General features: G+C 40.4%; 1 protein-coding gene across 2 annotated transcripts in view; it reads left to right on the top strand.

The window, feature by feature from the left end:
- Positions 1-16,303, top strand: part of DCAF1 (DDB1 and CUL4 associated factor 1) — a 204,847-nt gene that overhangs the window by 146,026 nt on the left and 42,518 nt on the right. For both annotated transcript variants that reach the window (XM_050780665.1, XM_050780666.1), the window contains 3 exons: positions 6,826-6,963; positions 8,836-9,348; positions 9,662-9,763. In XM_050780665.1, coding sequence (XP_050636622.1) covers positions 6,826-6,963; positions 8,836-9,348; positions 9,662-9,763 — 753 coding nt within the window. The remainder of the gene's footprint in view (positions 1-6,825; positions 6,964-8,835; positions 9,349-9,661; positions 9,764-16,303) is intronic.

Below are 16,303 nucleotides of genomic sequence, written 5' to 3'. Positions count from 1 at the left end.
TTGGGAGGCCGAGGTGGGAAGATAGCTTGTGCTCAGGAGTTCAAGACCAGCCTGGGAAACACAGGGAGACCTTGTCTTTTAAAAAAGAAGTGGACATCTTTTTCTTGATCTTAAGGGAAAGCCTTTGAGTCTTTCACTGTTGAGTATGATATTAGCTGTGAGTTTTCATAAATGGCCTTTATTATGCTGATGTTTCCTTCTATTTCTAGTTTATAGTTTTTTCATTATAAGGTATTGACTTGTCAACATTTTTTTGGTATCAGTTGCAGTGGTCATGTGGCATGTTGAACTATCTTTGAATTCCTGAAATACAGTTTATTTAGTCATGATGTATAATCCTCTTATGCTGCTGAATTCATTTTCCTAGTATTTTGTTGAGGATTTTTATAACTATAGTCATTAGTGATATATTGGTCTATAGTTTTCTTTTCTCATAGTGTCTTTAGCTTTGGTAATGCTGGCATCATAAAATGAGTTAGGAAGTGTTACTTCCTAGTCAGTTTTTGGGAGGAGTTTTGAGAAGGATTGGTGTTAATTCTTCTTTATTTTATTTAATTATTTAAAGAGATGGGTCTGGTTTTGTTGCTTAAGTTGTCTCAAACTCCTAGCCTCAAGTGATCCTCCTGCCTCAGCCTCTCAAATTGTTGGGATTACAGATGTAAGCCACTGTACCTGGCTTTAATTCTTCTTTAGATGTTTTGTAGAATTTACTAGTGAAGTCATCATGTCCTGGGTTTTTCTGTTTTGAGAAGTTTTTGATTATTGATTCAATTTCCTTGCTACTTATAGGTCTGTTTAGTTTTTCTGTTTATGAGTCAGTTTTGGTAGATTTGTCCATTTTATCTTGGTTATCCAATTTGTTGTTGTACAATTGTATATGGCATTCTCTTATAAATCTTTTTATTTCTATAAAGTTGATAGTAATGAGGCCTGTTTCATTTCTGATCCTAGTAATTTGAGTCCTCTCTTTTATTCTTGACCTGTCTTGCCAAATCTTTGTCAATTTTGTTGATCTTGGTAAAGAACTTGTAGTTTCATTGACTTTCTGTATTTTTCTGTTCTCTATTTCATTTTTCTCCACTATAATCTTTATTATTTCTTTTGCTAGCTTTGAGTATTGTTTTTTTCTAGTGTCATATAGAATAAGGCATAGTTAGGCCTAGTTCCGAATTTGATTGAGATCTTTCTTCTTTTTTAATTGTATGTGTTTGCAGCTATAAATTTCATTCTGGCTGGGTGCAGTGCCTCACGCCTGTAATCCCAGTGCTTTGGGAGGCTGAGGTGAATGGATCACCTGAGGTCAGGAGTTCGAGAGCAGCCTGGGCAACATGGTGAAACCCCATCTCTACTAAAAATACAAAATTAGCCAGGCGTAGTGGCATGTGCCTGTAGTCCCAGCTATTTGGGAGGCTGAGGCAGGAGAATCACTCAAACTCAGGAGGCAGAGCTTGCAGTGAGCCGAGATGGTGCCATTGCACTCCAGCCTGGGCAACAAGACCAAAGCTGCATCTCAAAAAAAAAGAGAAATAAATAAATAAATTTCATTTTAACCACCGCCTTTGCTGCATTCCATAGGTTTTGGTATGGTTGTGTTTTCATTTGTCCAAAGTGACTTTCTAATTTCCCTTGTGATTTCTTTGACTCATTAGTTAGTCAAGAGTGATGTTTAATTTCCATGTATTTGTGAATATTATAGTTTTCTATTGTTGATTTCTAGTTTCATTGTGTTGTGACTAGAAAAGATTATGAGATTTCAATCATTTAAAAAAATTTATTAAGACTTGTGGCCTAACATATGGTTTACTCTGGAAAAAAAAAAACATAAAAGAACATGGAAAAAGTTCTATGTGTACTCGAGAAAGTTGTGTAATCTGCTGTTGTTGGGTGGAGTTTTCTGTGTACATCTTTTAGGTTCAATGTCTTATAGTGTTGTTCACGTTCTCTATTTCCTTTTTTTTTTTTTTTTTTTTTTTTTTTTGAGACGGAGTCTTGTGCTATCGCCCAGGCTGGAGTGCAGTGGCCGGATCTCAGCTCACTGCAAGCTCCGCCTCCCGGGTTTGTGCCATTCTCCTGCCTCAGCCTCCCAAGTAGCTGGGACTACAGGCACCTGCCACCTCGCCTGGCTATTTTTTTTTGTATTTTTTAGTAGAGACGGGGTTTCACTGTGTTAGCCAGGATGGTCTCGATCTCCTGACCTCGTGATCCACCCATCTCGGCCTCCCAAAGTGCTGGGATTACAGGCTGGAGCCACCGTGCCCGGCCACGTTCTCTATTTCCTTATTGATCTTCTGTCTGGTTGTCTTAATCGTAATTGAAAGTGAGGGCTATAGAGTTTTTGTTTGCATAGTGAAGAAGTTCTGAAAATAGATACTATACCAGTAATAGTTATTTAACATTGTGAATGTACTTAGTCCTACTGAATTATACTCTTAAAAATGGTTAAACTATTGGATGTAAAATAAGGAATCCGAACTCTAAGAAAAGTTCAAGATTCTATGAAAAAACAAAAATTATAGTTACGGAATTTAAAAACTTAGTAAATGAGCTGGGTATAGGGATGCATGCTTATAGTCTCAGTTGCTCAGGAGGCTGAGGCAGGAGGATCCCTTGAGGCCAGGAATTCAAGATCAGCCTGGGCAACAAAGTGAGACACCTGTCTCTCTGAGTTAGAGTGAAGTTTAGACAGAGCTGAAGATACAATTAATGGACTGGAAGATCTGACAGGATAACTAATAATGAAGCTCCTAGAAATAAGAAATGAAAAGTATAAAAGAAGTTGAAACATGGACTAGAATTAGAAAGTTCAGAATATCTAAAGGGAGTTTCTGGTAGAAGGAGTAGAGAGATGAGAAAGGACAAAGGCATATTCAGAGAGATGACAGCATTCAGAGAGATGACAGTAGAATTTTAAAAATTAATGAAAGACATCACCATTCAGATTCAGGAAGTACAGTGAAGATTACCAAAGAGGAGATCTTAAAAGCAACTAGAGTAAAAAAAATTCCTGCAAATAATCAAACAGAGCAAACTTTGCCACAGTGGCAGTAGAGGTCAGAAGATAGTAGAAAATATCCTCAGTGTCTGTTTGTAAACATAGGGCTATTTTTTTTTTTTAAATTGAGTCAGAGTTTTGCTCTGTCACCCAGGTTGGAATGCAGTGGTCTGATGTCAGCTCACTGCAACTCTGCCTCCCGGGTTCAAGTGATTCTCCTGCCCCAGCCTCCTGAGCAGCTGGGATTATAGGCATGTGCCACCACACCCAGATAATTTTTGTATTTTTAGTAGAGATGTGGTTTCGCCATGTTGACCAGGCTGGTCTCAAACTCCTGATCTCATGTAATCCACCCGCCTCCGCCTCCCAAAGTGCTGGGATTACAGGCATGAGCCACCATGCCTGGCCTGTAAACCTAGAACTGTTAATCAAAAGAAACAGTTTAGGAGGACAAAAGGTGGAACAGAATTCTTCATAACATGTCAGTGGAAGATAATAGATAGAATTAATATTTTAAGTTTTTTACACTGTTTGGAAAAAGGGCACAAAGAGATACGCTGAAAATACATGGTAAATATATTCTGTATCAGTAGAAATTTTACAACAAAATTTCCAAAAATGTGTTCTTCAGAGTAGATTTTTTTTTTTTTTTTTTTTTTTGAGAGACAGTCTTGCTCTGTCACCTAGGTTGGAGTGCAGTGGCACAATCTCAGCTCACTGCAACCTCCGCCTCCTAGGTTCAAGCAATTCTCATGCCTCAGCCTCCCGAATAGTTGGAACTACAAGCACGCGCTTCTGTACTCAGCCAGTTTTTGTAATTTTAGTAGAGACGAGGTTTCACCATGTTGGCCAGGAGGCTGGTCTTGAGCTCCTGACCTCAAGTGATTCACCCGCCTTGGCCTCCCAAAGCGCTAGGGTTACAGGCATGAGCCACCATGCCTAACCTATAGTATTAATTTTTAAAAAATGGTAAAAACTTTTGGTAATATATAGGAGAATGAGCTGATGACTGTTTTGAAGAATTTAAGAAAAAGAAAATATTAAGTTTTTGAAAAATTTAAAAATTATTATTATTATTATCATTATTTTTGAGACAAAGTTTTGTTCTTGTTGCCCAGGCTGGAGCACAGTGGCACAATCTCGGCTCAGTGCAACCTCCCCCTTCCGGGCTCCGATTCTCCTGCCTCAGCCTCCCGAGTCGCTGAGATTACAGGCACCCGCCACCATGCTGGCTAATTTTTGCATTTTTATTAGAAACGGAGTTTCACCATGTTGACCAGGCTGGTCTCAAAGTCCTGACCTCAGGTGATCCACCCTCCTTGGCCTCCCAGAGTGCTGGGATTACAGGTGTGAGCCACCATGCCCAGCCAGTATTTTTTTTTATTTTTAAATTTATTTTTATTTTTATTCTTTCTAGGGATGGGGTCTTGCTTTGTCACCCAGGCTGGAGTGCAGTGGTGCAGTCCTAACTCACTGCAGCCTTGAACTCCTGGGCTCAAGTGATCTTCCTGCCTCAGTCTCCCAAGTAGCTTCGACTACAGGTGTCCACCACAATGCCCAGCTAATTTTTAAATTTTTTTTTTATGTGGAGATGGGGTCTTGCTATGTTGCCTAGGCTGGTTTCAAACTCCTGACTTCAAACACCTGACTTCAAACACCTGACTTCAAGTGATCCTCCTGCATTGGTCTCCCAAAGTGTTAGGATTACAGGCACGAGCCACTGCTCCCAGCCTTAAGTACGCTTATAAGAAAATTAAGAACTTGGCCGGGTGCGGTGGCTCACACCTATAATCCCAGCTCTTTGGGAGCTGAGTGGGAGGCGGGTGGATCCCCTGAGGTCAGGAGTTCGAGACCAACCTGGCCAACATGGTGAAACGCCATCTCTACTAAAAATACAAAAATCAGCCGGGCGTGGTGGTGTGCACCTGTAATCCCAGCTACTCGGGAGGCCAAGGCAGGAGAAACGCTTGAACCTGAGAGGCAGAGGTTGCAGTGAGTTGAGATTGCGCCACTGTTCTCCAGCCTGGGTGACAGAGCAAGACTGTGTCTCAAAAAAAAAAAGAACTTTTGTTTAGCAAAAGACACTGACAAAAGCAAGAGTACTTCACAGAAGCAAAAACCTGAATGGTCAACACATAAATGAAAAAATGCAGAACTTATTTAATAACCAAGGAAATTCAAATTAAATGAAATGCTATTTTTACACCCATCAGACTGATAGTGGTAGTGTTGGCAAAGATGTGGAAAAAGGAAGAGAAATTTTATTCACTATTGGTGGAAATGTGAATTGTTGCAATCACTTTGGAAAAGTTTGGCCTCATTTAGTAAAGTTGAGCATGCACATACCCTATGACCTAGCAGTTCTGTTCCTAGGTTTGTATGTTAGATACTTGGCTAGCACAAACATAGTTTATATCATCATTATTGGTCAAGCCAATAAAATAGCAGAGTATGGCAGTGAAGAGCATCTGTAGGGGTACACTGTCTAGGTTCACATCCTAGCTCTGCCACTAACTAGTTTTGTAACTTTTGGTTCATTAGCCTCATTGTGATTCATTTTCCTCATCTGTAAATATAGTACCTGCCCAATCCTACAGGCTTGATATGAGTATGAGATAAATTAATATTTGTAGCCTGTCTTGAATGCTATTTAAGTGTGCTACATGCAGCAATATAGATAAATCTAAAAAACATATGCTGAGTAAAAAATAAGTTGCAGCAGAATATATACACTGTCACAATTTATGTAGTTCAAAGGCATATAGCAGTTAACAAAGTTTAACAAGAAAATTCTTAAAATTTAGGAGTGTTTAAACCTCCTTGCAGGAGGTGGCATAAGGAGGGGTACATTGGAGGTTTCTATTTCTTTAAAAATTTTTTTATTTTTAAATTTGTGATCTGGAAAAGGTAAAAGAATTTTAATGTATTACTTATTTTTATTTTATGTTTTTATCAATCTTGGCCTACAGAAAGTTTCTATTTCTTAAGCTGGGCAGTAGGACATAGGTGATTTTCAAGTTCTTTGGACCATGCATGTTTATATGTATTATATTTCATAATAAAAGGTAATTAGAAATAAGTTTGGGAGGCCAGGCATGGTCGCTCACGCTATAATCCCAGCACTTTGGGAGGCTGAGGTGGGCGGATCACTTGAAGTCAGGAGTTCGAGACCAGCACGGCCAACATAGTGAAACCCCGTCTCTACCAAAAAATAAAAAAATTAGCTGGCTGTGGTGGCACATGCCTATAGGCCAAGGTACTCAGGAGGCTGAGGCAGGAGAATCGCTTGAACCTGGGAGACAGAGGTCGCAGTGAGCCAAGATTACACCATTACACTCCAGCGTGGGCGACAGAGTGAGACTTTGTCTTAAAAAAAAAAAAAAAAAGAAGGTTCTGGTATGTGGGGCCTAAATTAAACACTACTTTGATGGAGTACTTCTCAGAACGTTAATATATTATTGTGAGTTTCTATGAGGGTTACTTTCAGTGATCCCCAGTTGATCATGGAGCCTTTCGGAAGTTAACATCTAGATTAGGACTATATTCTGGAGATTGTTAATTTTTAGCTTGAGTTTTATTTATTTTTTAATTATTTTTTTCTGACTGCAAAAACCTAAAAGAGATAGATTGAGTTTTATTGGCTGAATAGGCTTCTTTTGCACAGATACTTTATATAACTAAGGAACCTATTAGATGGTGTAGTAGTGCTTTTTTTACTCTTATGAACATTGAAATATTAAAATTTTTTTCATGAGACTGAAATCTTTGCTTATATTGTTAATCATGAACGTGGAGTTTTTCCGAAATGTACTATTTAATTTCCTTTACTATAGGAGGGCATTGTCGAGAATCTTTTCAAATGGGCCCGAGAGGCTGATCAACCATTGAGGACATACTCTACTGGACTGTTAGGAGGTGCTATGGAAAATCAAGACATTGCTGCCAACTATAGAGATGAAAATTCACAGCTGGTAAGGACTGTATTAGAATAAATTTTTGTATAAGGTGGGAGAGTATTCACAAATTCTTTGTTACCTGAATCTGAATAAGTAGATCCTATTGATTACCTTGTACTGGAGCATGGCTATAATTTCAATATTAGTTTCCATAAGAGTTTTTAAAAATAGAAAATAGCTGCCTTTTTTTTTTTTGGAGACGGAGTTTTGCTTTGTTGCCCAGTTTGGAGTGCAGTGATGCAATCTTGGCTCATTGCAACCTCCGCCTCCCGGGTTCAAACAATTCTCCTGCCTCAGCCTCCTGAGTAGCTGGGATTACAGGTGCCCGCTACCATGCCTGGCTAACTTTTTGTATTTTTAGTAGAGACAGGGTTTCACCATGTTGGTCGGGCTGGTCTCGAACTCCTGACCTCATGATCCACCCACCTAGGCCTCCCAAAGTGCTGGGATTACAAGCGTGAGCCACCGTGTTTGGCACAAAATAGCTACTTTTAATCTTGTCAAGGATGATGACGTTGTATGCCAATAAAGAATAGTAACATTCTCTGTTTCCCTTTCTACCATTTGTGTTATGAAAATTTTCAAATGTGTAGTAAAATTGAAAGCATTTTACAGTGAACAACTACGTATATACATCACCTAAATTGATTGTGAACACTTATAATATCCATCCCTCTGCCCTTTTTTTCCCCCTCCCCCCCATCAACTTTTATTTTAAGTTCTGGGGTACCTCTCCTGGATGTGCACATTTATTACATAGGTAAACATGTGTCATGGTGATTTGCTGCACAGATCAACCCATCACCTAAGTAATAGGCCCAGCATCCGTTAGCTCTTCTTCCTGATTCTCTTCCCACTCCCCTTCGACAGGCCCCAGTGTGTGGTGTTCCCCGCAATGTGTCCCTGTGTTCTCATCGTTCATTTCCCACTTATAAGTGAGAACATGCAGTGTTTAGTTTTCTTTTCCTGTATTAGTTTGGTGAGGATAACAGCTTCCAAGTGCCCTTCCTTTTATCTATCCACTATTCTAATTTAAAAAATGCAATTCAAAGTAAAGTGCACACATAATCCCTCTCTTTTTTTTTGAGACGGAGTTTCACTCTTGTTGCCCAAGCTGGATCACTGCAACCTCCGCCTCCCGGGTTCAAATGATTCTCCTGCCTTAGCCTCCCCAGTAGCTGGGATTACAGGCGAGCGCCTCCATGCCCGGGAAATTTTTTGTATTTTTGGTAAAGACGGGGTTTCACCATGTTGGCCAGGCTGGTCTCCAACTCCTGGTCTCGGGTGATCCACCCATCTTGGCCTCCGAAATTACTGGGATTACAGGTGTGAGCCACTGCGCCTGGCCATCCCTCTCTTTTTAAAATGAAACACAGTACCACTTTATAGGGTTGGCCCAAAAAGTAAGTACTTAAGAAGTAAAAAAAAAAAAAAAAAAAAAAGAACTTGAAAAATGATAATGTAGTTATGTATAATATAGGTGGCAATATCTAATGGAATACAACCTGCAGTAGATAAAAGTTTGAGAAACTTTCATGTTTGGTTTTCAATGACACATTAGAAAAATCATGAATATATCTAATTTCTGCCTCTTCAGGTGTGATGGTCCAGGTCAAGTTGACCCAAACAGATCAGTTGTCCATGACGTATTTTACGTGCAAATCTTCTGGTTTGGGTTCTCTGGAAAATTTTATGAGGAATAATACTTAGCTGTTACTTATTTTATCAATTTGTTGCAATCAAAGCAACATATTTATCAAATTGTTGTTATTACCAGGTATTGGGCTCACTGTGTGAGTCTCCAGTTATGTGGAAATAAGAATTATTAAGGATTACTTAATCCTTAATAAAGAGGCACCCCATTTTTCTCCAATTATCTGTTGATAGGTGGCAATAGTGCTTCGAAGACTGAGGGAGCTACAGCTACAGGAAGTGGCTTTGCGGCAGGAAAACAAGCGTCCCAGTCCACGGAAGCTCTCTTCTGAACCCCTTTTGCCTCTGGATGAGGAGGCTGTGGATATGGACTATGGTGACATGGCTGTAGATGTAGTGGATGGAGACCAAGAGGAAGCTTCTGGAGACATGGAGATCTCCTTTCATCTTGATTCAGGCCACAAGACCAGTAGCAGAGTGAACTCAACAACCAAACCTGAGGATGGAGGATTAAAGAAAAACAAGTCAGCAAAACAGGGTGACAGAGAGAACTTTAGGAAAGCCAAGCAAAAGTTGGGTTTCTCATCTTCTGATCCAGATCGCATGTTTGTTGAGCTGTCTAACAGCAGCTGGTCAGAAATGTCCCCCTGGGTGATTGGCACCAATTATACCCTTTATCCTATGACTCCTGCTATCGAGCAGCGACTCATTCTCCAGTATTTGACCCCTCTAGGAGAGTATCAGGAGGTAAGCTTATTGGGAAGAGTACTGTTCACACATAGGAATTATTGTGTTCATTTCTCTGGTGTTTTATGGTAGCATTTTATACAAAGATATATTCTAACTTTGCCACAAACAAGACTTTGCTTGAAACTGGTCAAGTCTTATGCAGGTTGTTCCTGATATGGTCTGTTTGATTACAGTGCGTGTATACATTTATCTTCATAGGGAGGGAGGAAGAGGTGTGTCATTTCTTTAGGCTTCTATCCTCAAAGAGTGGAATAGGAAATACATGAAAATAAAACCAAAATTTAAGACTTGTATTTGGTCTTCATTTCAGCTACTTCCCATATTCATGCAACTTGGATCACGGGAGCTGATGATGTTCTATATTGACCTGAAGCAAACTAATGATGTCCTGCTTACATTTGAGGCACTAAAGGTAAAGTTCTTAAAAATATTGGGTCACTGGGGATTTTTTAAAAACTTTATTTTTTTTTAAATTTATTTTTTTAAGATGGAGTCTCACTCTGTTGCCCAGGCTGGAGTGCAGTGGCGCGATCTCGGCTCACTGCAACCTCCGCCTCCCGGATTCAAGTGATTCTCCTGCCTCAGCCTCCTGAGTAGCTGAGATTACTGGCACATGCCACTGTGCATGGCTGATTTGTATGTTTTTAGTAGAGACGGAGTTTCACCATGTTGGCCAGGCTGGACTCGAGCTCCTGACCTCAAGTGATCTGCCCGCCTTGGCCTCCCACAGTGCTGGGATTACAGGCGTGAGCCACCGCACCTGGTGAAGCTTTATTTATTTATTTTTAGAGATAGGTCTCACTCTGTCATCCAGGCTGGAGTGCAATGGGGTGATCATAGCTCACTGTGGCCTTGACCTCCTAGGCTCAAGCAATCCTCCTGCCTCAGTCTTCTGAGTGAGACGAGTGCATGCCACCATGCTTAGCTAATTTTTAAAAAATTTTTGTAGAGACAGTCTTACTATGTTGCCCAGGCTGGTCTTAAACTAGACTGAAGCAATCCTTCTGCTTTGGCCTCCCAAAGTACTAGGATTATAGGTATGAGCCACCATACCCTGTGTCACTGACCATTTTATTGACAGAGATGTGCTGGGGGTTTTAACATGTAATTTCTCTGCATTATATTGCTCAGGATATTTCTATAGCCAGATGCATCAGAATAGTAACAATCAAAACATTCTTGTTTAGATAGAAGAGAGGAGGCTTACTGTGTATCTCTACAGAAACTTAGGTGTTAATCTAAAGGGCTGAGTGTTGAGATAAAAAGTGGATCTAGACATGAGTTGGCCTCCATTATTGTGGCTGAATAGGAGAGGAAAAATATGAAATAGTGCTTGCTTATGCGCTACTTTTTAGATATTACCTGTATCAGCTAACAACAATTTTTTCTTTTTTTCTTTTTTGAGATGGAGTCTTGCTCTGTCACCCAGGCTGGAGTGCAGTGGCGTGATTTCTGCTCACTGGAACCTCCGCTTCCTGGGTCAAACAGTTCTCCTGCCTCAGCTTCCTGAGTAGCTGGGATTATAGGCACCTGCCACCATGCCTGGCTAACTTTTTGTATTTTTAGTAGAGATAGGGTTTCACCATGTTGGCCAGGTTGGTCTCGAACTCCTGACCTCAAATGAACCACTCACCTCGGCCCCCCAGAGTGTAGGGATTACAGGTGTGAGCCATCACGCTCGGCCACAAAATTTTTTCTAAACTATGTACATATTGTATATGTTAAATTACCTAGGGGTAACAAAATATAAACTAGAAAATGAGTAATGAAATAGCAGACAGAATTAGCTGGCCATGATGGCAGGTACCTGTAATCCTAGCTATTCAGGAGGCTGAGGTGGGAGAATTGCTTGAACTTGGGAGGCGGAGGTTGCAGTGAGCAGAGATTGTGCCACTGTACTCCAGCCTGGGCAACAGAGTGAGACTCCATCCCCCCCCAAAAAAAAAAAAAAAAAAAGGGTCGCAGACAGGCCAGGCACGTTAGCTCACGCCTGTAATCCCTGCACTTTGGGAGACGGAGGCAGAAGGATAGCTTGAGCCCAGGAGTTTGAGACCAGCTTGGTCAACATGGGAGACCTGCTCTCTACAAAAAATATAAAAATTAGCCTGGCGTGGTATCTTGCACGTGTAATTCCAGCTACTCAGGAGGCTGAGGCATGAGCATCAGTTGAACTCGGGAGGTGGAGATTGCAGTGAGCCAAGATCACTAGGATGAGCCTGAGCGACAGGGCGAGACTCTCTCGGAAAAAAACAAGACAGGCAGACCCTAATTCAGTAAAGGTTGCAAAGGAGCTAAACATAGGAGGGCAACTAAGTCTAATTCACAAGGTCCACACTTAATTCAAGGTGACTGCTGATCTGAATGGAGAGAGAGAGTTGAATGAATAAGAATGTAGCTATCATACAGTTCTCCTCAATAGGTAACTGTTGAGAGATGAGGTCATTAAAATTACTTTTTAAAAAAAATGTATAACACTTTGTCCGGTGCAGTGGATCATGCCTGTAATCCCAGCACTTTGGGAGGCTGAGGCAGGTGGATCACCTGAGGTCGGGAGTTCGAAACCAGCCTGACCAACTAGAGATGGAGAAACCCCGTCTCTACTAAAAATACAAAATTAGCTGGGTGTGGTGGCACATGCCTGTAATCCCAGCTACTCAGGAGGCCGAGGCAGGAGAATCGCTTGAACCCAGGAGTCGGAAGTTGTGGTGAGCTGAGCTCCTGCCATTGCACTCCAGCCTGGGCAATAACAGCGAAACTCTGAAACTCCCTGTCTAAAAAAAAAAAAAAAAATAGTATAACATAAACAACATTGTAACAATCCTGAAAGCCCAAAAGAAAATAACATTCAGTCTCGCTTATAATAAAATAACTTTTTATTTTTGTGCTTCATTCTAATCTTTAATAGACACAGTTGCTTTGAAAATAATTGTTAGCTAGACTTTACAGTTCAGCTTCACTTGTATCCTAAGAATGTTTACATGTAGCTATATGATTGTTCTATACAAATTAGATGCTCTGTAATTTTCTTAGTTTTGTGATATACCTGTGCTGTTTCATTTTTTTGTTACAGGGGACATTGCAGTGAACATCTTTGCATATAATTTTGAGGGTTTTTTTTTTTTTAATTTCTACTGCTTAAAACAGGGACTGGTATATGGTAAGCAATCAACAAATAGTAGTCACTTAGGAACTGAATGAATTCCCTTAATATTTGTTTGTTGAACCATGGAAATAAGGATTTTCATGAAAAACTGAAGTTACTCTGCTAGGCTAAAGTTTAATTTTAAAGTGAAATTACAGTTAAAAAAAAAAAAAGCATAACCACTCCAAACTTTTAGTGAAATCTTGGGTATGCAGAAGTCAGAAAAGAATGAATGAATATGTAACAAGTAAAAATTTAAGATGAACATGTAACAGGTATAAAATTAGCCAAGATTTGAATGGAACACAAAGATGATAAGTTACTTTGTTATAAGTGAGACTGAATATAACTTTTGTTTGGGTTTCTAGGATTGTTACAGTGTTTTCTTTCTTTTTTCTTTTTTCTTTTTTTTTTTCTGGCGTAGTGACTGGACTACAACAATGTTGTTTGTGTTATACATTTTATTTTATTTATTTTTTGTTATTTTTGAGGACAGGGTCTTACTCTGTCACCCAGGCTGGAGTGCAGTGGCGTGATCTTGGCTCACTGCAACTTCCACCCCCCAGGCTCAAGCCATCCTCCTGCCTCGGCCTCCTGAGTAGCTTGGACCACAGGTGTGCACCACACTGCCCAGCTAATTTTTTGTATTTTTGGTAGAGACTGGGTTTCATTATGTTGCCCAAGCTAGTCTCGAACTCCTGGGCTCAAGTTTTCCATGTGCCACCCTCCCAAAGTGCTGGAATTATAGATGTGAGCAACCGTGCAATGGCCTCATCTCTCAGTAGTTACCTGTTGAGAACTGTATGATAGCCACATTGTTATTCATTCAACTGTATTGCTCCATTCAGATCAGCTTAGTCATCATGGGTAAGTGGGGACCTTGTGAGTTAGTCTTACTTGCTCTCCCATGTTCAGCCCTTTTGCAACCCAGGAAATAATTTCCCTTTAGTGAGTTTGGGGTCTTCTTGCTCTTTTTTTTTTTTTTTTTGACACGGAGTCTTACTCTGTCACCCAGGCTGGAGTGCAGTGGTGCTCTTTGCTCACTGCTACCTCCGCTTCCCGGGTTCAAGCAGTTCTCCTGTCTCAGGCTACCGAGTAGCTGGGACTACCGACATAAGCCACTACACCCAGTTAATTTTTGTATTTTTAGTAGAGACAGGGTTTCACCATGTTTACCAGGCTGTTCTAGAACTCCTGATCTTAGGTGATCCGCCCGCCTCAGCCTCCCAAAGTGTTGGGATTACAGGCAAGGGCAACCGCACCTGGCCTTTTTTTTTTTTTTTTTTTTTTTTTTTGACTGAGTCTTGCTCTGTCTCCCAGGCTGGAGTGCAGTGGTGTGATCTCGGCTTACTGCAACCTTTGCCTTCCGGGTTCAAGTAATTCTCCTGCCTCAGCTTCCTGAGTAGCTTAGATTACAGGCATGTGCCACCACGCCTGGCTACTTTTTAAATTTTTTGTGGAGACAGGGTTTCACCATATTGGCCAGGCAGGTCTCGAACTCCTGACCTCAAGGGTCTACCTCAGCCTCCCAAAGTACTGGGATTACAGGTGTGAGCCACCGCACCTGGCTCTTTCTTTCTTTTTTTTTTTTTTAAAGACACTCAAATATGTCAACTTTGTTATTTCTCTATACATACCTTTATTTGTACTGAAAATTGTAAAAATAACACAAAGTTTCATCTTATTGCAGTCTAGATTTTTGAAAGCCAGAAAATCTATTATACTCTAGCTAAACTACCCAATGCTCTCTTTATATTCTTTCCCCACAAGTGAGTTTGCTTCAGATTCTTGATGTTGGGTTTTGTCTCACTGACTTTGGGCTTCTAAAACACATGGGAATACTTTTGTCCTCTTGGTGCTTCTTTGGGTCAAATCAAACAGTAGAGCTAAAGTATACTGAAGTTATTCAAATACGTTCAAACTATGCAGATCCTTTATAAATTATTAATATCATGGTAGGAAGGAAAAGATACAAGAAGAAAAATACATCCTAGAACTTATTTCAAAATTATCGGTATACAGTCTATCCTAGCATGGGGTAGCTTTTTCAACCTGCTACATAAAATTACTAGCAAGAAAGAAAAGTACAAGAATAAGGGTTATGGCTGGCGTGGCTCAGTGTCGTAATTCTGTATTCTAGCATCCTCAGAAGGATCCCATCAATTATACATGCAGAAACTGCAGCGACATCTGAATGGTCCACTACTTGATTCATTCTGAACTCTCTTAAGCCCATTGTTTGTTAGTTTTCTTTCAAGCCTAGAAACTCTGCTGAGTAACATGTATCTCAGTTTTGCCATCCTTTTCTTTCTACACAGACAGCAGTGTTCTTACCCCTCTCCTGTAGAGCAACTCATCTCTGACTTCCCTGAGGATCACTGCTCCTGTATATTGTTGGGGTGAATTTTCTGGTAGATGGTAAGGGAATTCAGTACTAGGGTGTGTAGTCAAGTTACTAAGGTTCTTTATCAAAGTCTCGAAGCAGAAGTTTTGAGAGGCCCGCAAATCGTCCTGGGAATTTTCTTCAGTGAGCATTTGTGAAAACTCTGGGGACCAAGGTTGGATCAAACTTTTGTGATGTGCCCATCGGTGATCTTGACACAACACTCTTCTTGCTTTTTCTTTAATCATCTTCTAGTTTATCTTCCCTTTGCTGAACTGCTTATTTTACTACCACTTGGTAACTTTATTTTTGTGTTTGTTCTTTACTGAACATTTATTGAGTGCTTTTTATGGGCCAGAGGCTTATGTTCAGGTACGAGGGATACAAGGAGGCCAACGAATAAATAAATCAAGTCTTTGTCATTTTTTGTTTGTTAAGAGATACAGACATATAAACCTATAATTTTTTTCTTTTTTTTTTTTTTTGAGACAGAGTTTCGCTCTTGTCACCCAGGCTGGAGTGCAGTGGCACGATCTCTGCTCACTGCAACCCTGGCCTCCCGGGTTCAAGTGATTATCCTGCTTCAGCCTTCTGAGTAGCTGGGATTACAGGCATGTGCTAGCATGGCCGGCTAATTTTTGTATTATTAGTAGAGGCTAGGTTTCACCATGTTGGCCAAAGTAGTATAGTTCCAAAGTATTTTGAAATGGAATAGAAATGAGGAAATTTGCCTTTTAACTTTCAGAAATTTCAAGTTTGGAGGAGGTCAGACATAATTAGAGTAACGTGTTTCTACATGTGGGATTTGGTGTGTGTGTATATTAAGTGTGTAAGCTCATGGTTATACTTGGCACAGTGGGATGAAGCTGGAGATCAAAGTTGTCTCCAGTGGCCCAACGATATTGCTTTCAGATACAATTTCTGGTCTTGAACAGGGTGCAATGGAAGAAGGGATTGGGCAGTTGCTATTTTTATAGGTTTTTGTGTGGAGAATTATAATGGGTGTCACATAGTTTAGCTGTGTCTTGTGGGAAGGAGTGTGTGGAAGTGTGGTAGAGTGTTGTAACAAACAAAAAGTAGGGTAATGATAGAAGGGATTTGAATTATATATAAGGGTTAGCCTGAGCCTGGTTGTTGAGAGAACTTTTTTGAAGAGGGCACATCCCTGTTTTTTTCCATTGATCTTAGTGAGATTTGTGCAGATACCAAATCATGTTTTTGTGCATTACAAATCTATGTTGTTGGTACCTGGAAGATACCTTGATGTGGGAAACAGTAGGGGGAGCTCTAGCTTTCCCAAGGCCCTGTTTATGTTGGCCTAGGTTCAGAGTCATCAAGCAGCCTGCTGCTTGGATTATATTCTTTGCTCATAACATTGTGCAGGAGATCAAGTCCACCCAGAGAGGCTAGTGGGACTTGAACAGGCA

This window comes from Macaca thibetana, chromosome 2 (genome assembly GCF_024542745.1).
Source record: "Macaca thibetana thibetana isolate TM-01 chromosome 2, ASM2454274v1, whole genome shotgun sequence".
NCBI lineage: Eukaryota > Metazoa > Chordata > Mammalia > Primates > Cercopithecidae > Macaca > Macaca thibetana.
This window is presented reverse-complemented; position numbering and strand designations above follow the sequence as displayed.